Source organism: Sus scrofa, chromosome 1 (genome assembly GCF_000003025.6).
Source record: "Sus scrofa isolate TJ Tabasco breed Duroc chromosome 1, Sscrofa11.1, whole genome shotgun sequence".
Lineage (NCBI taxonomy): Eukaryota > Metazoa > Chordata > Mammalia > Artiodactyla > Suidae > Sus > Sus scrofa.
In genome coordinates this window covers 230670080-230686541 of record NC_010443.5, presented here as the reverse complement: position 1 = coordinate 230686541, position 16462 = coordinate 230670080, and the positions used below count along the sequence as shown (strand labels likewise).

Below are 16462 nucleotides of genomic sequence, written 5' to 3'. Positions count from 1 at the left end.
TTCCTGTTGTGGCTCAGTGTGTTAAGAATCTGACTAGTATCCATGAGGATTCGATCTGAATGCCTGGCCTCACTCAGTAGGTTAAGGATCCAGTGTTGCCATGAGCTGTGGTGTAGGTTGCATGTAGATGAGGCTCTGATCTGGCACTGTGTGGCTATGGCTGTGGCTGGAAGCTGCAGCTCCAACTCCAATTTGACCCCCAGCTGGGAACTTCCCTATGCCACAGTTATGGCCCTTAAAAAAAAAAAAAAAAAAACCTGTTACCCTAAATTTACCTGGAAATGTAATGAGCAGAGAGATTATTCTCTGCAGAATCAAAGTACTAAAAATGCTATCTGGAGCTCAGAAGAGAGTACTGATCTTGAATGTGTATGGGTTTTTTTTTTTTTTTGTCTTTTCCAGGGCTGCACCTGCAGCATATGGAGGTTCCCAGGCGAGGGGTCTAATTGGAGCTGTAACTGCCAGCCTACACCACAGCCACAGCAACTTGGGATCTGAGCTGTGTCTGTGACCTATACCACAGCTCACGGCAACGCCAGATCCTTAACCCACTGAGCAAGGCCAGGGATCAAACCTGCATCCTCATGTTCCTAGTCAGATTCGTTAACCACTGAGCCACGTCAGGAACTCCCCTGTTTGTTCTTTTTTAAAGAGCGACAGTAATAGCATGAATTGTCCATTTTTTACCTGAATGACATATTGTTTTTACTTTTCTCTAATGAGCTGTATCTCCTAATAACCTTTTGCAAGAATAAAACAAAACAAAACCTGGATTTGTCTTCCACAGTGAACTCTGATCATTCTAAGACTTGGTCTCTATTATTCCTTTTTCAGAATGCTTGGAGCCATAAGAGAGGGTAGGACTTAGATAAACCTAACCACTCTCTCACCTTCGTTAGAGGGATGCAGTGAGGCAGGGGCAGGGAAGGACTCGAATTGACACCTGTTTGTCATTCATTCACTGTGCTTGAAGGGTACTCTCAGTTTGCTGCTTGCTCATATTTGGCAGAATGTTTGCATGTTCAGGAGTTTGACCTCTTCTTTGCAATCCTTCCCATTGTCTACTCAGGATGACATTGTACCCAGCTGAAACCAGAGGTGCTGTTACTACAGAACAGGACTGGAAAACCTGTAGGCCAAATTCAGATTGCTGCCTGTCTTCATAAATTACATTTGATGGGAACATAGCTGAGCCCATTTGTTTATGTATTATCTATAGCTGGGTTTGTGCCCAGTGGTAGAGGTGAATTGTTGCAATTCACTGTATGGCCCAAAAAGCCTGACATATTTACTATCTGATTTTGACCCCCCACCCCCTCCAAAAAAAAAAAAAAAAAAAAAAAGGAAGAAGAAAACAAATTGCAAGGCCCTCTCAGGGAAGAAGACTGAGTATTAAAAGGCAACTAGCACTCTGCTTCCACTTCTGGTGTTTAGATAGAATCTACCATTTGGATGCTCTGAATTAACACAGAGATTGGTTTTAGAGCACAGAGGGGATGAATGGCCTGCAGTACTTCAGCAGCACTCCATAAATACTGCTTTGCATAGTAAAACTTGAGATAGGAAGTGAGTGGCAAAGAGGTCTCAGTTGTGCTCCCTGGCAGCACCTCTAAATGCCACTCAGAGGATGTTGAGTACCAAAAATGGCATAAATGACCAGAAATGTTCACTGTGTGGACTTGGCTCCGAGAGCCAGGATTGTGTCTCATATGTCCTGGCTTTTGCCTGGTTGCAGTCCCTAGAGCCCCTGGTTGAGGTGAGTGTAATGGGATTTGCCAATCAGTAGAACCAAAGGTAGGACTGACTGACTGGCCCCCCACTGTGCTGGACAAGGGATAGAACCTGTGCCTCTGCAAGTGACATGAGCTGATGCAGTCCGATTCTTTCTTTCCTTTTTTTTTTTTTTTTTTTTTTGCTTTTTAGGGCCACAGCTGTGGCGTATGGAAGTTCCCAGGCTAAGAAGTTCCCAGTCAAATAGGAGCTATAGCTGCCAGCCTACAGCAACACGGGATCTGAGCCACATCTGCGACCTACACTGTATAGTTCACGGCAACACCATATCCTTAAGTCACTGAGCAAGGCCAGGGATCCAACCTGCATTCTCATGGATGCTAGTCAGATTTGTTAACCACTCAGCCACAACAGGAACTCCTGAAGTCGGATTCTTAACCCACTATGCTTCAGTGGGAAATCCCACATCATTTTTTTTTTCTTTCGTGGTTCCTGCATAGTGCCTAGCACAATATAGAGAAAGTTGTTGAATGAATGAGTGAGTAATAAAAGAGTAAGTAGATGATGTGTCTTAGCTGATTTCTTCCCACCTCTCTGCTCTCTCCTCTCCTGCCCAGTCGAGTCCCATTTGGTATGCACCGGGTAACTCGTCCCCCATGCTCTGCACATTCCCTAGTGACAGCCGTTCATAATCATCTCTCTCTTCTTAATGCATTCAGAGTTAGCGCCTCACAATTTGGCACTTAATTATTTCTTAATTGATTCATCTGTGCTATCTTTGCTTCCCAGGTAGCCTGATGTCCCTAAAGGCAAAGAATAGATATATATATTAAAGTATTTTGTGTCAACTCCGTGTGCCAACCCCCTCCCTCTCCAGCACACACAGTGATTTAAATTTAACATATAACAGATTTTCAATAAATGTGTGTAAATTAACTGAATTAAGCACTGGCATTGCAGTTCAAGACAGGCAGGCTAGAATAAAAAGCAGCCTTCTGATGCTTCTGATACGTTTTAGAAGTATAAAAATTGTGTCAAAATTAGTCAACAGCTTTGAAAGTTATCATATAAAAGATGAATAAATTAACAAAGCCCAACAGGCAGATTGAAAAAGGCTTCTTCCAACCTTCCCTCATCTTTCTTCTATCTCTATCACTCTGTTTTGTTGTTGTTTTCTTTTCACTCTTAATTACATGGTTAATTTGTTTCTGTGAGTGATGGGCTTTGGAATCTATTGCTGTGACCCAAGCCTGGCCCTGGCCCAAGTCTGCGTAACAAACATGTAGCTGCCCACTTGACACTTGCGATTTCTTTGTGTTAGATATTCTGGTCAACTGTCCATATATAAGATTCGTAAGCTAATGAAACTGTGTACTAAATGTAGTGATAGGATCTTTTTATGAGCTATTTACTTAAAAAAAAAAATCCGATTTTCTGGGTTGGTTTAGTTTTTTGGCAAAGGAAACATGTGTTATATCTTACAGAATATTCTTCCTTGAGTAGCTTTCATAAACTGAGGTTGTAGCCTACCTGCTACTAGGTGATCTTGTTTTAAACCTGGAATTTTGTATTGAAAACAGATAATTTCTTATGAACAAATTCTCTGTAATCACAGTGTGCCAGGTGTCAAAGAGGAAGAAGGAACATTGATTTGCTCTCATGAGGTGAGCTCTTCAGGAGATGAAAGTTTTTGTGTAATGAGTAATCAGAAACCCTATGCAGCTAACCCACCTAACCAGATTACCAGCCAGGCTCATTTCAGGAGCTGGATTTACTAAGAGGAAGGAGGGACTTAGGTGGGTCTTAACATCCAAACCTGTATTTGACGCTCCCCTCAGGATGGCAATTTTACAGACCTGTTACCTAAACTCTTTTTTTTTTTTTTTAAAGTTCACTTTGAGTTCCTTTTACTTTTTTCCTTATGAATTCTTGTGGTCACAGAGCAGCTATACAATAACCATGTGTTTCTAGTTTCTCCTTAGATTCCTCTGCTTTTGACAGTGTCAAATAAGATCTCAGGCATGGTCTAGCTTTCCAGTCCCTCAAGACTGTTTCTCCTACAAAGAGCTACTCTTAATTTTTTTAATGAAGTCGACCTAGTTTTTCTAACCTTCTTTTCAATAATTAAAAATGTGAAATTCTACCCGGAGTCGTTTTCTGTGCCAGAACTTCATCTTAATATCTGGCTCAAACTGCTGATCTCTTATAAATACAGCCTCTGGATAGGACGCCCTTACAAAGGAGTTGAAGAACCTCAACGCAGACCTCGTAGTGTGTTACAGCAAAGGCTCCAAGGTGCTGTATTCACTTATCTTACTATGTTTGGTCTAATTTAAACCAAACATCGGAGATTTCTTTTTCTACCTAACCACCCACGGGTGCTTTCCCCATTTTGGTATGACAGATACTTTGATTAATTTTTTTTTTTTAATCCCAGCTGCAATGTGATACAGTTTACTTGCTGAGTCATTTCTAAATTTTATTCATGTTTCCTTTCATTTAAAAAAAAACCCTTGAATTTCTTGTTTTTATGCTATTCTGAGTTTATATTTCAATTACGGGTCCATTCATAGGTAGTACGGCTTTTTCTTTTCAATTTTAAAAAGTTCTCAGTAAGTTTTCATTTTATGTCAAACTGAAGTATAGATTAAATTTGAAGTTCAGCTCAAAACTTTTGCTGACAAACTGTTGTCAAAACAAAGGAACAATTGGAATCTCTTTTTAAAAACATTCAAAAGATGGAGTTCCTATGATGGCTCACCAGTAACGAACCTGACTAGTATCCATGAGGACTCAGGTTTGATCCCTGGCCTTGCGCAGTGGGTTAAGGATCTGGCGTCGCCATGAGCTGTGGTGTAAGTTGCAGACAAGGCTCGGATCTGGTATTGCTGTGGCAGCTACAGCTCTGATTCAGCCCCTAGGCTGGGAACTTCCATATGCTTCACCTTCACCCCCCAAAAAAGAAATGCCTGTTTAATTTGATTAGCGCATACTGTTTTAGTGACATCCAAGTTTATCTCATATACTGTTAATCCTTTAAAGTAATGGATTATATCCCGTTTCCGAATTTCTTTTTTTTTCTGCAGCCAAAGATGATCCTGAAGTTAAATTTATGAAGAACTTAAGCCTTACAAGGTGTAATTATAAGCAAATGGGCTCATATAAATCAGTCCTGCTAGAGAAGGATGTTTTGTGGATGATCACCAAAGATTATAGACAGTTCAACATGTTTCTAGAAAATGACTCTGTCCAAAATATACAGGCATTCATTCATTCCCTAAGAAACTCGCCTGTTTCTCCTCTTCATGTAACCCTTTCCTTCCCACAGGTTGGTAAATTCCTTGCAGGCAGGGATCAAATCCTTGGAATCTTCATATGCCTAGCACCTACCAGAATGTCATGATCAAGGCGGTTATTGAATTTCAGGTGATTCTGCATTTTTTTTTTTATGGTAGGAAAGGAACTATGGAAATTTTACTAGAACGAGTCTCTGTTGCCATGCTTTTCACTGAGAACCATCCGAAACCTGTTTCTCCCATTAAAGAGACTGTGTCAGAATCATCTATCAGTAAAATACCATTTCCATCATTTGCTCTGGATTAGAGTGAATTCCTAGGCCTGAAAGAAAGCTTGATACTAATAGACATAAAAAGGATGTACAAATTATATCATTTTGTGGCCAGGATCTAAAGAAGAGCAGGAAGCACGTCTACTAAATGAAGTTAAATGGATGCTGCCTTTCCTTTCTGTGTTGTCTTTACATTTGTCAGAGGCATTTTAATTCAGAATTTCGTTCTTACATAATGCAGGCCAGTAGTAGCCCAGAGAATTAGTTATGTAAGGATGGGTACCTAACAACCCCCCCACTCCTTTGTTTTCTCCTAAAAGGTGTAGCCTAACTACTATAGCATTTTCCATAAAATAGTTTTAGTTTTAGTTTGGGTCACATGTTGAATATCTGCAGTGTTCCAGGCCCTCGGTTGAGTGTTGGTGACCAGTCATGGACAAAGGTCATCATGGTGCTTAACTCCTTGGAGTCTGAGAGTCCTAACTGGGCAAATATCTGTGGGAAAATGTTGAGGATTTTTTATTAAATCAATTATGAAGTTATCAGTTATTAAATATCTCAAAACAATGACGTCATTAAATCTTCATGAATGGACTAGAGTAAGATGAGTTTAATCAACCAAACCTCCCATTTCCTAGCAAGTCTTCATGCTCGCAGACAGTCAGGTAAGCCCATGTGTACCATGGAGCTTTCTCTCTCTGACATCAGGAGAGAGCTACTGCCAGCCACTTGTTACACATACATTGCCTTGGAAATGTACCTTGTGCCTGTCACCATAGCAACACCCTGAGAATGACCTCAGCAGCCACTCAGAATCATCCCTACAAAACAAATCACAGCTATAATTAACTCTCAGAATTTACTCTGCAATATAAATTTGTTCAGACCTCAGTGTTTCTTTGTTAAAGGTTAAATGAATGGAATAATCCAACATGAACCGCCCTCCGTATTCCACCAAAGTTTCTCCCCCAAATATGAGGTGCTTTAGCAGAACATACAATTCAGTTGAGACTATTCCATCGTACCTCTTCTCAGAATATAACAAGGATCAACAAATGAGCATGTGCTGGTCTTATAGTGCCAGAACTCCATTTCCAAGGGAGTAGCATGGCTTTTTTCCCTAAGCAAATGTGAAATGTAGAAAGTGCTCTGAGTCCCTCTAAGTCCCCAAAGCCCAGAATAAGGGGGCCACATGGGGTTGGGGCTTATGCAGAGAGAAGCTCTCCACACTGGCCTCTCCTTGGCAGTGAAGAATGCTTGTTTAGGTTGCCTGCACATTTTGCCTGTTTCTCAATTATCTGCAACCTATCTTCTGTCCTGGTGTAGCTTCTGAGCTGCCCAGACCTCCTGTAGGAAGAAATTATTTGTGGGTCTTTTGTTTGGTTGGGGAGTTTGTTGTTGTTCTGTTTTGTTTTTCCGGTCTTGTTTTGGAGTGTTCTAGGTCTGGTCTAGTTCTGGTTCTGGATAATGTATCTGACATCTATCAGACCTTGATATTGGTTCCTTTCAGTTTTGGGGTCTGTTAAACTAGATCAGTTTAACTTTTTTACTCCAAGTGACATTGAACCTTTCTCTCCACCCTCCGACTGAAGCAAAACCAAAAGAATGTCAGGCAAGAAGTGGAGTTCAGGAGTTCCTGTTGTGGCTTGGCAGTAGCAATCCCTGGCTGGGTTCAATCCCTGGCGTCACTCAGTGGGTTAAGGATCTGGCATTGCTGTGAGCTGTTGTGTAGGTTCCAGATGTGGCTCGGATCCTGTGTGTCTGTGGCTGTGGTACTGTAGGCCAGCAGCTGCAGCTTGGATTCTGTCCTTAGCTTGGGAACCTCCATATGCCACAGGTGTGGCCCTAAAAAGCGGAAAAAAAAAAAAAAAGTGCGGTTCGTATTTCCAGTTTTCGGAAATGTAGGGGATCTTTAATGGTCATTTTCTTGCCTTGAAATATGTTGAAACCTGGCAATAAACAGAACAGAGCCTGGCCAGCAGCAAACACCTGGTATAGGTTAATTGCTATGCCGCAGTTGTTAGTCTCTCTGAGCTGTGGTTATATTGAAAAGGAGCAAAAGAAAGATGATGGGGGAAAATATTCTTGCAAGAACAAATGTTTTAGATTTTCAGCTAATATCGCAGCAGTGCCTGGGGTTCACAGAGAGACACCACTCACAGTATTTTTAAGGCAGCCTCTAAACTTGTGTCTGTGGCTTTTCAGTCACAGGTGTGTATCCTAATTCTCTCTTACTCCAGCGTGTTTTTTCCCAGAGCTCAGTTCAGCCTTCCAAATTGCAGTGAGACTAGCCAGGTTGCCACTGTGCAGTGTGACAGGAAATTTCTCACTTTTTGTGCAGATACTTTAAATCCTCCTGGGCAAGTGCACATGTTTAAAAATGAAGTGGCAACAAGTAGTTTGTTTAGTTCATCTTTAAGAAAGAGAAGGCCCCAATTTCTCTTTCCCACAGGAACACAGGAGTGTCTGGTGTACGAGAATTAGCCGCCTTCCGTTCTGACCCTCTGTGGATTGGGTTAAGTGAGTAGAAATGATTTATTGGCCAGTGTATTTCCAAACACGCTTGCCAATGTAAAATGGAAGTTCTTTGCTTCCTGTGGATTAAATTTTTGTATGTAGTAGTTAATTACATGGTGATCTTGCAGATTTCAAAATGTACCTTCAAGTTTTTCAAATCAGGAGCTAATAAATCAGAAAATTCCATCTACACAACATAACCAGCTTACTTTATGTTTATGAAGTGATAAGCTGGTTTATCTGTAAAATGAGATACAGATCAACTCCCAGAACATGGGCTTGGTTTTCGTTTTTGTTTTGTCTTTTAGGGCCACACCCGTGGCATATGGAGGTTCCCAGGCTAGGGGTCAAATCAGAGCTATAGCTGCCAGCCTACGCCATGCGGGATCTGAGCTGGGTCTACAGCTCACAGCAACGCCAGATCCTTAACCCACTGAGCAAGGCTAGGGATCAAACCCGCATCCTCATGGATGCTTGTCGGGTTTGTTAAGTGCAGAGCCACAACGGGAACTCCCAGCTTGTTAATCCCATCAGACAACTCTAGGACCAGGCCAATATATTGACTAAAATTTGGGGTCCAGTCCATTTTTACATTTCCTTCCTGCCTCTCAAGCCCATGTTCTTCTAGCCTCTCTCTCTTTTTTGTCCTCTGGCCAATTTTATAATAATTAAAGCTATCAAACTAGTTCCTATCAGTCAAGAGAGAGCTAATTGCCAGCTAGTGAATCATTGATGTGTTTGAGATAAGGCCATTAGAATAGTAATTAGTTGCTTTGTAGTAGAAATTTCCAGACTAATACTATTTTTTTGTCTTAAAGAATTAATACAAAAAGGCACTAATTTATTTCTTTGTTAAAGTCAGACTTAGCTCTACTGTTCTATGATCCTTTATGAATCTTAAAGATTTAATATTTAATCTTATTATTTTTTTCAATACTATTTCTTTGTCAAAGTCAGACTTAGCTCTACTGTTCTATGATCCTTTATGAATCTTAAAGATTTAATATTTAATCATTATTTTTTTCAATACTCAGTTTCAAATTTAACAATATCATTGATATAGAAACACCACTAGTAAGAGTGATATTTAATTAATACTAAAACTAAATCTCAACATAAGAAGTCATCCATCCGTTCAATACATAATTGTTAAGCAGTATTTGCCAGGCCCTCTTAGATACTAAGGTAGGAATAACAGTAGATGAGACAGTCCTTCCCCTCGGTAGGTCATGTCGACTGAGCGTGTGCCTTCACTGAATTATAACATGCTCCACACCAGACGTCCTGGATTACATGTCTCAGAACGCACTGCGTCTTGTTTGTGAGCATAAAGGTGTTAAGGATCTAACCTCTTCCATTATAGAACCTTTTTCTGTAATGGTTCTACCTTTTCTCTAAGTCTTATTCATACCTTAGTTACTTTCTCTATACACTCATATCTCTCTTCCATCCCCTCCAAGAACCAAAGAGAACATAATGACTCCTGGAAAGCGCGAGGATGCCAGGCAGAGCAATCATTATTTACCTGTTTGTCATCAGTTATATCAAATTATGTAATGCTCAAATTTCAAATTATTTTTTCACTTTGAGAGAATGGAAAGTGAATGGAATATAACATTTTTGAAATATAGCATTTTGAAAATTACACTGATGGAGAACATATGTGTGGTTGGGATGGGTAACACAAACAGGTTTCTTTTCAATAACAGGACAATTCTGTATCCTGATTGTGGTGGTGATTGCAGGAATCTCTACATGTGATAAAATGTCATAGAAGTATACATCTCCTCAAAAAAATGTGTTTGTGTTTATAAAAATGGGTGAAATCTAAATAAGGTCTGCAGCTTAGTTAATAGTACTGGCTCAGTGTCAGATTCCTGGTTTTGGTAATGTACTACGGTCATGTAAGATGCTGTCCTTGGAGGAAGCTAGGCGAAGGGTAGGGGGGAATTCTCTGTAATATTTTTGCATCTTCTGTGTGTCTAAAATTATTTCAGAATAAAAAGTTCTTTCATGGAAAAGTATCATATAAGTCTGTAAATTTTAAGTTTAGGTGTGGTGACTCTATACATAGGAATATCTGGCCTTAGGTATTGTAGCCTCAGTAACTAGAAATCTCGTGGCTTTACATTCATCAAGGCATGACTTAGGCCTTGGACAGAGTTTAGAACATGGTATGCTGCTGTCCTTCCTTAGGGGAATAAAGAAACACATTCCTGGAAAGGGCTCTGATGTTCTGCAAAAAGGCAAAAAGGCAAAAAAAAAAAAAAAAAAAAAAAAAGCATCCTGACCTATGTGTAACTCTGTTATCTTTTTATTTATACAAATAACATTTATCTAAATAATTCTAAAACTATTTGTTTTAAACTCCTGCTTACTATCAGACTTGCTAAACACGGAGAGGGTAGAAGATTCTTTTAATTCTTTTCTCCTCCCCCTTTACTGTTTTTTTGGGTTCTCTTTGGTAGGAAAAAGAAAAATGAGAAATACTGTGAACTAGGGAATCCACAGGTGGATAACCTTGCTCTGACTACCGGGGGGTTGACTGTAACCTTCCACTTCCCGCACTTCTCTACCACATTCTGGTGTTTTTCTTTCTTCTCTCCACTTCTCCCTTAGGATTCATTGCTGCCCTTCCATTTCCATCAGCAGGCCTGTCCTGTTGGTGTCACTGATGTTCTTGTGTGTTTCCTCCTCCAGCTATCTCAATGACTTGGACCGTGTGGCCGACCCTGCCTACCTGCCTACGCAACAAGATGTGCTCAGAGTTCGAGTCCCCACCACAGGGATCATCGAGTACCCCTTTGACTTACAAAGTGTCATTTTCAGGTAGTAACCGACTCCATAAAATCTTCTTCCCAGGTCTTAGACCATAAGGATGTTTGGTGAACTCAGTAAATCCTGAAATCATGTGTAGACTTTAAAGCAATATCACCTTCATACCAGTTATTATCATTAGATACACAAATGACATCATGTGTCCCTGAAAAAGGAAGCAGAGGAAAGATCTATGGGCAGCTTTCTTATTTCAGACTAAATCACCAAGAAATCAAAGAAATCTTAGTTTGCTGGTGGTTATAAGTCACTCAAACATTGGTCCCAACTGAAATTTGCTGGGAATCATTTTAACTATGAGGACAGTGGGTGTATTTTTACATTTGTATAAGATATAAATGATCTTATAACTCAATTAATAATAGAAAGTATAGGTTGTCAGAAGCTTTCATGTTGTTTCCTTCAAATCCTCTGGTACAATGCAGAATTTTTCAGTAGCAATAAAAATATGGGATGTTTTGTCTTCCTAAAATAAGTTGCTTGAAAAATTTCAAAATATATGGTTGTGAAAGTGGATTGATTAACCTAGTCTGTATTTACATAGGAAAATAAAGTGACAGTTTATTACTTTCTCCCTCACTGCTGCTATGCTTTCTGGGCAATACTTCAGCAGAAATAGTCTAATTTTTTTTAAGATGACAAAAAAATAATAATGATGTACTTTCATTTACTCTCTTATTACACGATCACACACACGTAGTTTTAGTTAGAATGCAAACCACTTGGTGCCTAGAGAAATGAAGCCATGTGAACTTGTCTCTGGGTGTAGAGAGTTAAGGTTTTTTTGTTTTGTTCTGTATTTTTGGTTTTTAAGGCCGCACCCATGGCCTATGGAAGTTCCCAGGCCAAATCGGAGCTGCAGCTGCTGGCCTACACCACAGCCACAGCAACGCAGGATCTGAGCTGAGTCTTTGACCTACACCGCAGCTCACGCCAGATGCTCAACCCACTGAGTGAGACCAGGACCAAACCCATAACCTCATGGTTACTAGTCAGATTTCGTTTTTCGCTGCGCCAGACCAAGAACTCCCCAAGAGTTAAGTTCCTTAAGGGAGTCCATCCCACTTAAGACAGGCTCGTACAATACATTGGAGTTGTGAAGTGGAAGTTCGTGTAACTGTGTCTACTGTGTAACTCTGCTGTGTAACTCTGCTGAGCAGGCCCTCCATCATCCCTGCCGAAGCACTGTGTATTTCATTCTAATCAGTTTGATCTGTGGTTGCATCTGGCTGCCATAACCTACCCTAATAAACATATCCATGAAGTGAGTGACATTTTGGAAATGTTTCAGAGCTTCATTTTGTCATCAATAAAATGCTTAACCTTAGATGATCACCAAGGTTCCCTACAGCTCCAGCATTCTCATTTAAGTTCATAGTATTTAAAGATCGTTAATTTGAGACGCAAAATTTCTTCTGCTTATAACATTGTTGGAATATTTTCAGAAAACAGCATTTCATGATGATTTCCATTTCCTCTTTGCTTTATAACTAGTAAAATTTAAAACCAGGTTGCTGTTACATCTTGGTTTTTTTTTTTTCCCTACATTTTGTGCACGAACTTTTAAAGGACACTCTTTGGCACTTCAATAAAAGTAATGATTTTGAAGAATAATTTCTTGTTACTGTCAAAAGCATCTTATATAGGGCTTAGTGTGACACGATTTTATGGAATGAGGATTTCATATAAATGAGTGTATTATTCACTTAGCATCAGGGAAGAGCTAGTTAGCATTTAATATTTCTAAAGACCTAAGAATTCTAGTTTTGATGTCTATAGTTCATAGGTCTCCCTAGATCCATTGTTTTGCCCCTCAGATATCTCTTTGATATAAAGCTTTTCTGAGCAGTCACTGGAAGGTCCTTGATTTCTTAGTTTAGTTTTAATGCTTGGAGGCAGGAAAATACCAGGAACAACTAGTTTTCATTAAACATTTAAAGAGCCCTCTCTCAAACTTTTGTACCTAAAACTCTGATTTGCTGAAAATATTTTCTCTTGTAAACATTGTGCACATTTTAATCAAGATACAGATTTAACAATTTGAAGAAGCTTGGATTCAATACCAAGCTTAGATATTTTCATATATAGATTAACGGTCAAATTAGTTGATCTCAGTGTTGATTCCTGAGCAGTAACTTAGCACAGAATTGATGTGAATAAACAAATACTTGAAATAGTTCAAATGGTGACCTCTTGTAGCATCTTAACATTTTATACACATCACTTCTGGTAGTTTAATAAGCTGATTTTGTGCCTAAGGCTAATTGCACCATGTTACCCAACATGACTGGACTTGTCCCAAATCATTTTCAGTGTTGGAAGGAAAAAACAGCCCCCAAAGCTTACACTGCTGATCAGGATCAGTGAGGTTGTGTTTGCATTTAGCATCACACACCCATCTTGAAATATATAGCATCTTCACCTCTTTAATGCATTTGCAGTCATTTCTAGCATCTTTGAGAAATACATGAGGATCTTCATTCTCATTTTATTGGAAAAGAAAATGAAAAAGTTAGTATTTCCCATTAGAGCTTAACCCAAATAAAATTGTTTTTGTTTCTGACTCTTTTGTGCTTGGTTAAATAAAACACCATTTTTCTTGGCTTGGCATGGGAATTTTTTTTTTTTTTTTACAAAGTTATAGTTTTCATACATATCAGGTAACTTTCTAATAACTGCAATGATTTATTACCTAGAATGTCTTGACTTTATTAGATAACGGAAAATTAGTGAATGTTCAATAAGTATTAATTGTGACTTAGATGACCATTCTCTTTAGAGAATGTATTTCCTAAGTTTGTAAGTAAAGCTATATTTATATTTAATTTTTCATTATGTGCTATTAATATGAATATTACTAACCTTGCAGAATGGTCGATGTAGGGGGCCAAAGGTCAGAGAGAAGAAAATGGATACACTGCTTTGAAAACGTCACCTCTATCATGTTTCTAGTAGCGCTTAGTGAATATGATCAAGTTCTCGTGGAGTCAGACAATGAGGTGAGTACTCTGTGGACAGACAGTGGATGATCGTTTTAATATCTGATACAAATAAATGATAGGATATGGGGTACACTGACTTCACAGATTTCTTGACTATTGATTTGGGAATTTTTAAATAACCAAAAATAACTCTCTGGTACCACGTGGTATACTCAGAAAAATAAGCTTTTTTGTCAGATGTCTGAGCAGGTCTGTTTGTTCAGGTCTATTGAGACCCTATTTGATACTTGTAAATTACACAATGCAGAGGTGCCGAAAAGGAAAATAACAGGGAAAGCTCTAGGCTAATCTTTACATTGTTTTATAGCCTTCTTCCTACAGGATGGAGTTGGGAATGTTGGAGTGAGTCAGCCTGTTTTGTTTTGTTTTCATTTTGTTTAAATCATTGTTTGGGATGGGTGGGTCCCAAAGAGTCCTCAGAACCTCTTAGTAAATGTGAGTGACTTTGCAGCTGGACTCTAAATCAATTTGTTGTTGAGCCAAGAAGTGTCCTGGTGATGTGGCCTTTCTGCTCTTACAGAATTCTTATAGGCTATTGCATAGCTTTTTCTCTGTTAAGCACTGAGTGATTGGAAAAGTATCCTTGATATGCCTGTCTGGAAAAATAATTCATTGTTGTCATCTCCTCCCTATTGCATGAAATTCTAACAAGTATAAATATAGATTTTTAGGATGATAAAAGCTCCAGGGCGAGTCAGAGTTGATTATGGAGGATAATTAAGCGGCACAGAAAACTGTGACTTTGAGCCGGACTTCAGTGTGTGTGTGTTGGGGAGATGAAGAAGACACCATTGTTACCCTGTTAGAGGCAGAGTCGGCAGACTGACATGTCAATAGTGGATATTAAATATCCTTCTAGTAGGGTAGAAAATAAAGAATGAAGTGCAATATCCCCAAAAGCTAATTAAATAAGATCTGGCATATCAAAATATACTTTTAATTTTGTACTTTTTTTTTTATATACAAGAATTCTGGCTCCTTGGTCCTTTTAAATATTTTCTTTTTCTGCAGGTGGTTAATACCTCCATTAAAATATATACCCAATCCTCTGTAGCCTTTCTTTTGTATGTAGGATTAATAAAGAGTTCATGAACCAATATCCCATATGTAGCTCAGTTACCTATTCATGCATTTCTAATCTTTTCCTGGGTTACAAGTATGTGGGCTCTTGAACCAATCAAAGAAGTTATTTTTTTCTTTTTCATGATAGGCCTTTCTATTTAAGGAACTCCTTTTTAACAGAGAGATTTATCAGGTATTTGCCCTCTGTAGCTATAATGCAAAGTGCCTGAAAAGCGTACTAAGATATATGAGAATCAGGTATCAAACTTGGACTTAAGCAATTGCCATTGGAATTTTAGCTATGATATCTCTATATGTATTTTTATCTTTATATTTGTATTTGTTCATAATTCTTGGGTGTAGTATTTTGAACATACTACATGTTTTAGGAATAGACATATGACAACACATCTGATTTCTTTGAATGTTGAATCAAGACAAAAAATACTTGAAGGGTTGTCTGCTATGAGCTGGGAACCACAATATGTAAAGAGATAAAGAAATGGAAAAAAATTAACTTTGTCATAAAGGACCTTGTAAAAAGATGAATGCTCTTGGAGTTCCCGTCGTGGCGCAATGGTTAACGAATCCAACTAGTGAACCATGAGGTTGCGGGTTCGGTCCCTGCCCTTGCTCAGTGGGTTAACGATCCGGCTTTGCCGTGAGCTGTGGTGTAGACGCGGCTCGGATCCCATGTTGCTGTGGCTCTGGTGTAGGCCAGTGGCTACAGCTCTGATTGGACCCCTAGCCTGGGAATCTCCATATGCCACAGGAGCGGCCCAAGAAATAGCAAAAAGACGGGAAAAAAAAAAAAAGATGAATGCTCTTGTCAGAATAGAGAGTATGGGGGGAGGAAGGCCTTAGTTATAAAAGTCGTCATTTCTTTTCTTTAACTTGCTGTCCAGTGAAATAAAATATATGATATTTTCAGCTACCCAGAAGATGTAAGAAGCACACATAATTTTATTTATGTCTATATGTTTACATGTAGCTAGAGGGAAAGAAGTGCCTAATCAATATACATTTTATGCAAGATCATGCATTATATTCCTAAAGAAACATATTTTGTGATTTAATGCTAGTGAGTTTGCCAATTTAAAACTTGCAGCTCTAGCACATAAATCCAGTTAAAGTTTCCACAACAACTTGACATTCAGTGTATAGGCACTACATCCATCTAAAAATATTTTCCCAGTGTCTTTGATTCCTCTGGTGGTGCCTTATGCTGCAAAGTAAAATAATAAATCTATTGTTAGGACTCCCTAACCACTTGTGAATATTTTTAAAGCCTACCTTGTAATTATATGGTGTTCTTTTTCTCAGATGTCAAGTCAAGCCTGGTGGTAGGTAATATTGGAGATGATCTTAAGCATACTAAGAAAAAATACTGCCCATTAATTTCTTCATCCATGTTAGCCATAGACACCACTGTTGGTAATTAGGAAACACTGTCAGAAGTATTTTTTAATGTCAGATGTAGTCCATTAATCTTTTTTTCCCAGTTCTATTAATATATGAAAATGTCATTGCCTCTCTACTGTCTTATATCATTGAGAACTCAGAACTACAGAATTCCCCTTTCCCCATATTTGCTGATTTGCTGAGACAAAGCTGAAATAAAGTCCGTAAACATTTTGTCCTTGATTTTGAAATCCGATGTCCCTTGATACATATTTGTGAGAAAAACCTGGGAATTGATACCAACAATCTCCCTTTTATCTTAGAGAACTGTGGAAAATGCATTGCA

The 16462-nt window shown here is 38.9% G+C and overlaps 1 protein-coding gene across 1 annotated transcript in view; it reads left to right on the top strand.

Annotated features, from left to right (window-relative positions):
* Positions 1 to 16462, top strand: part of GNAQ (G protein subunit alpha q) — a 299520-nt gene that overhangs the window by 220447 nt on the left and 62611 nt on the right. The window contains exons 4-5 of the mRNA NM_001038623.1: positions 10517 to 10645; positions 13521 to 13650. Coding sequence (NP_001033712.1) covers positions 10517 to 10645; positions 13521 to 13650 — 259 coding nt within the window. The remainder of the gene's footprint in view (positions 1 to 10516; positions 10646 to 13520; positions 13651 to 16462) is intronic.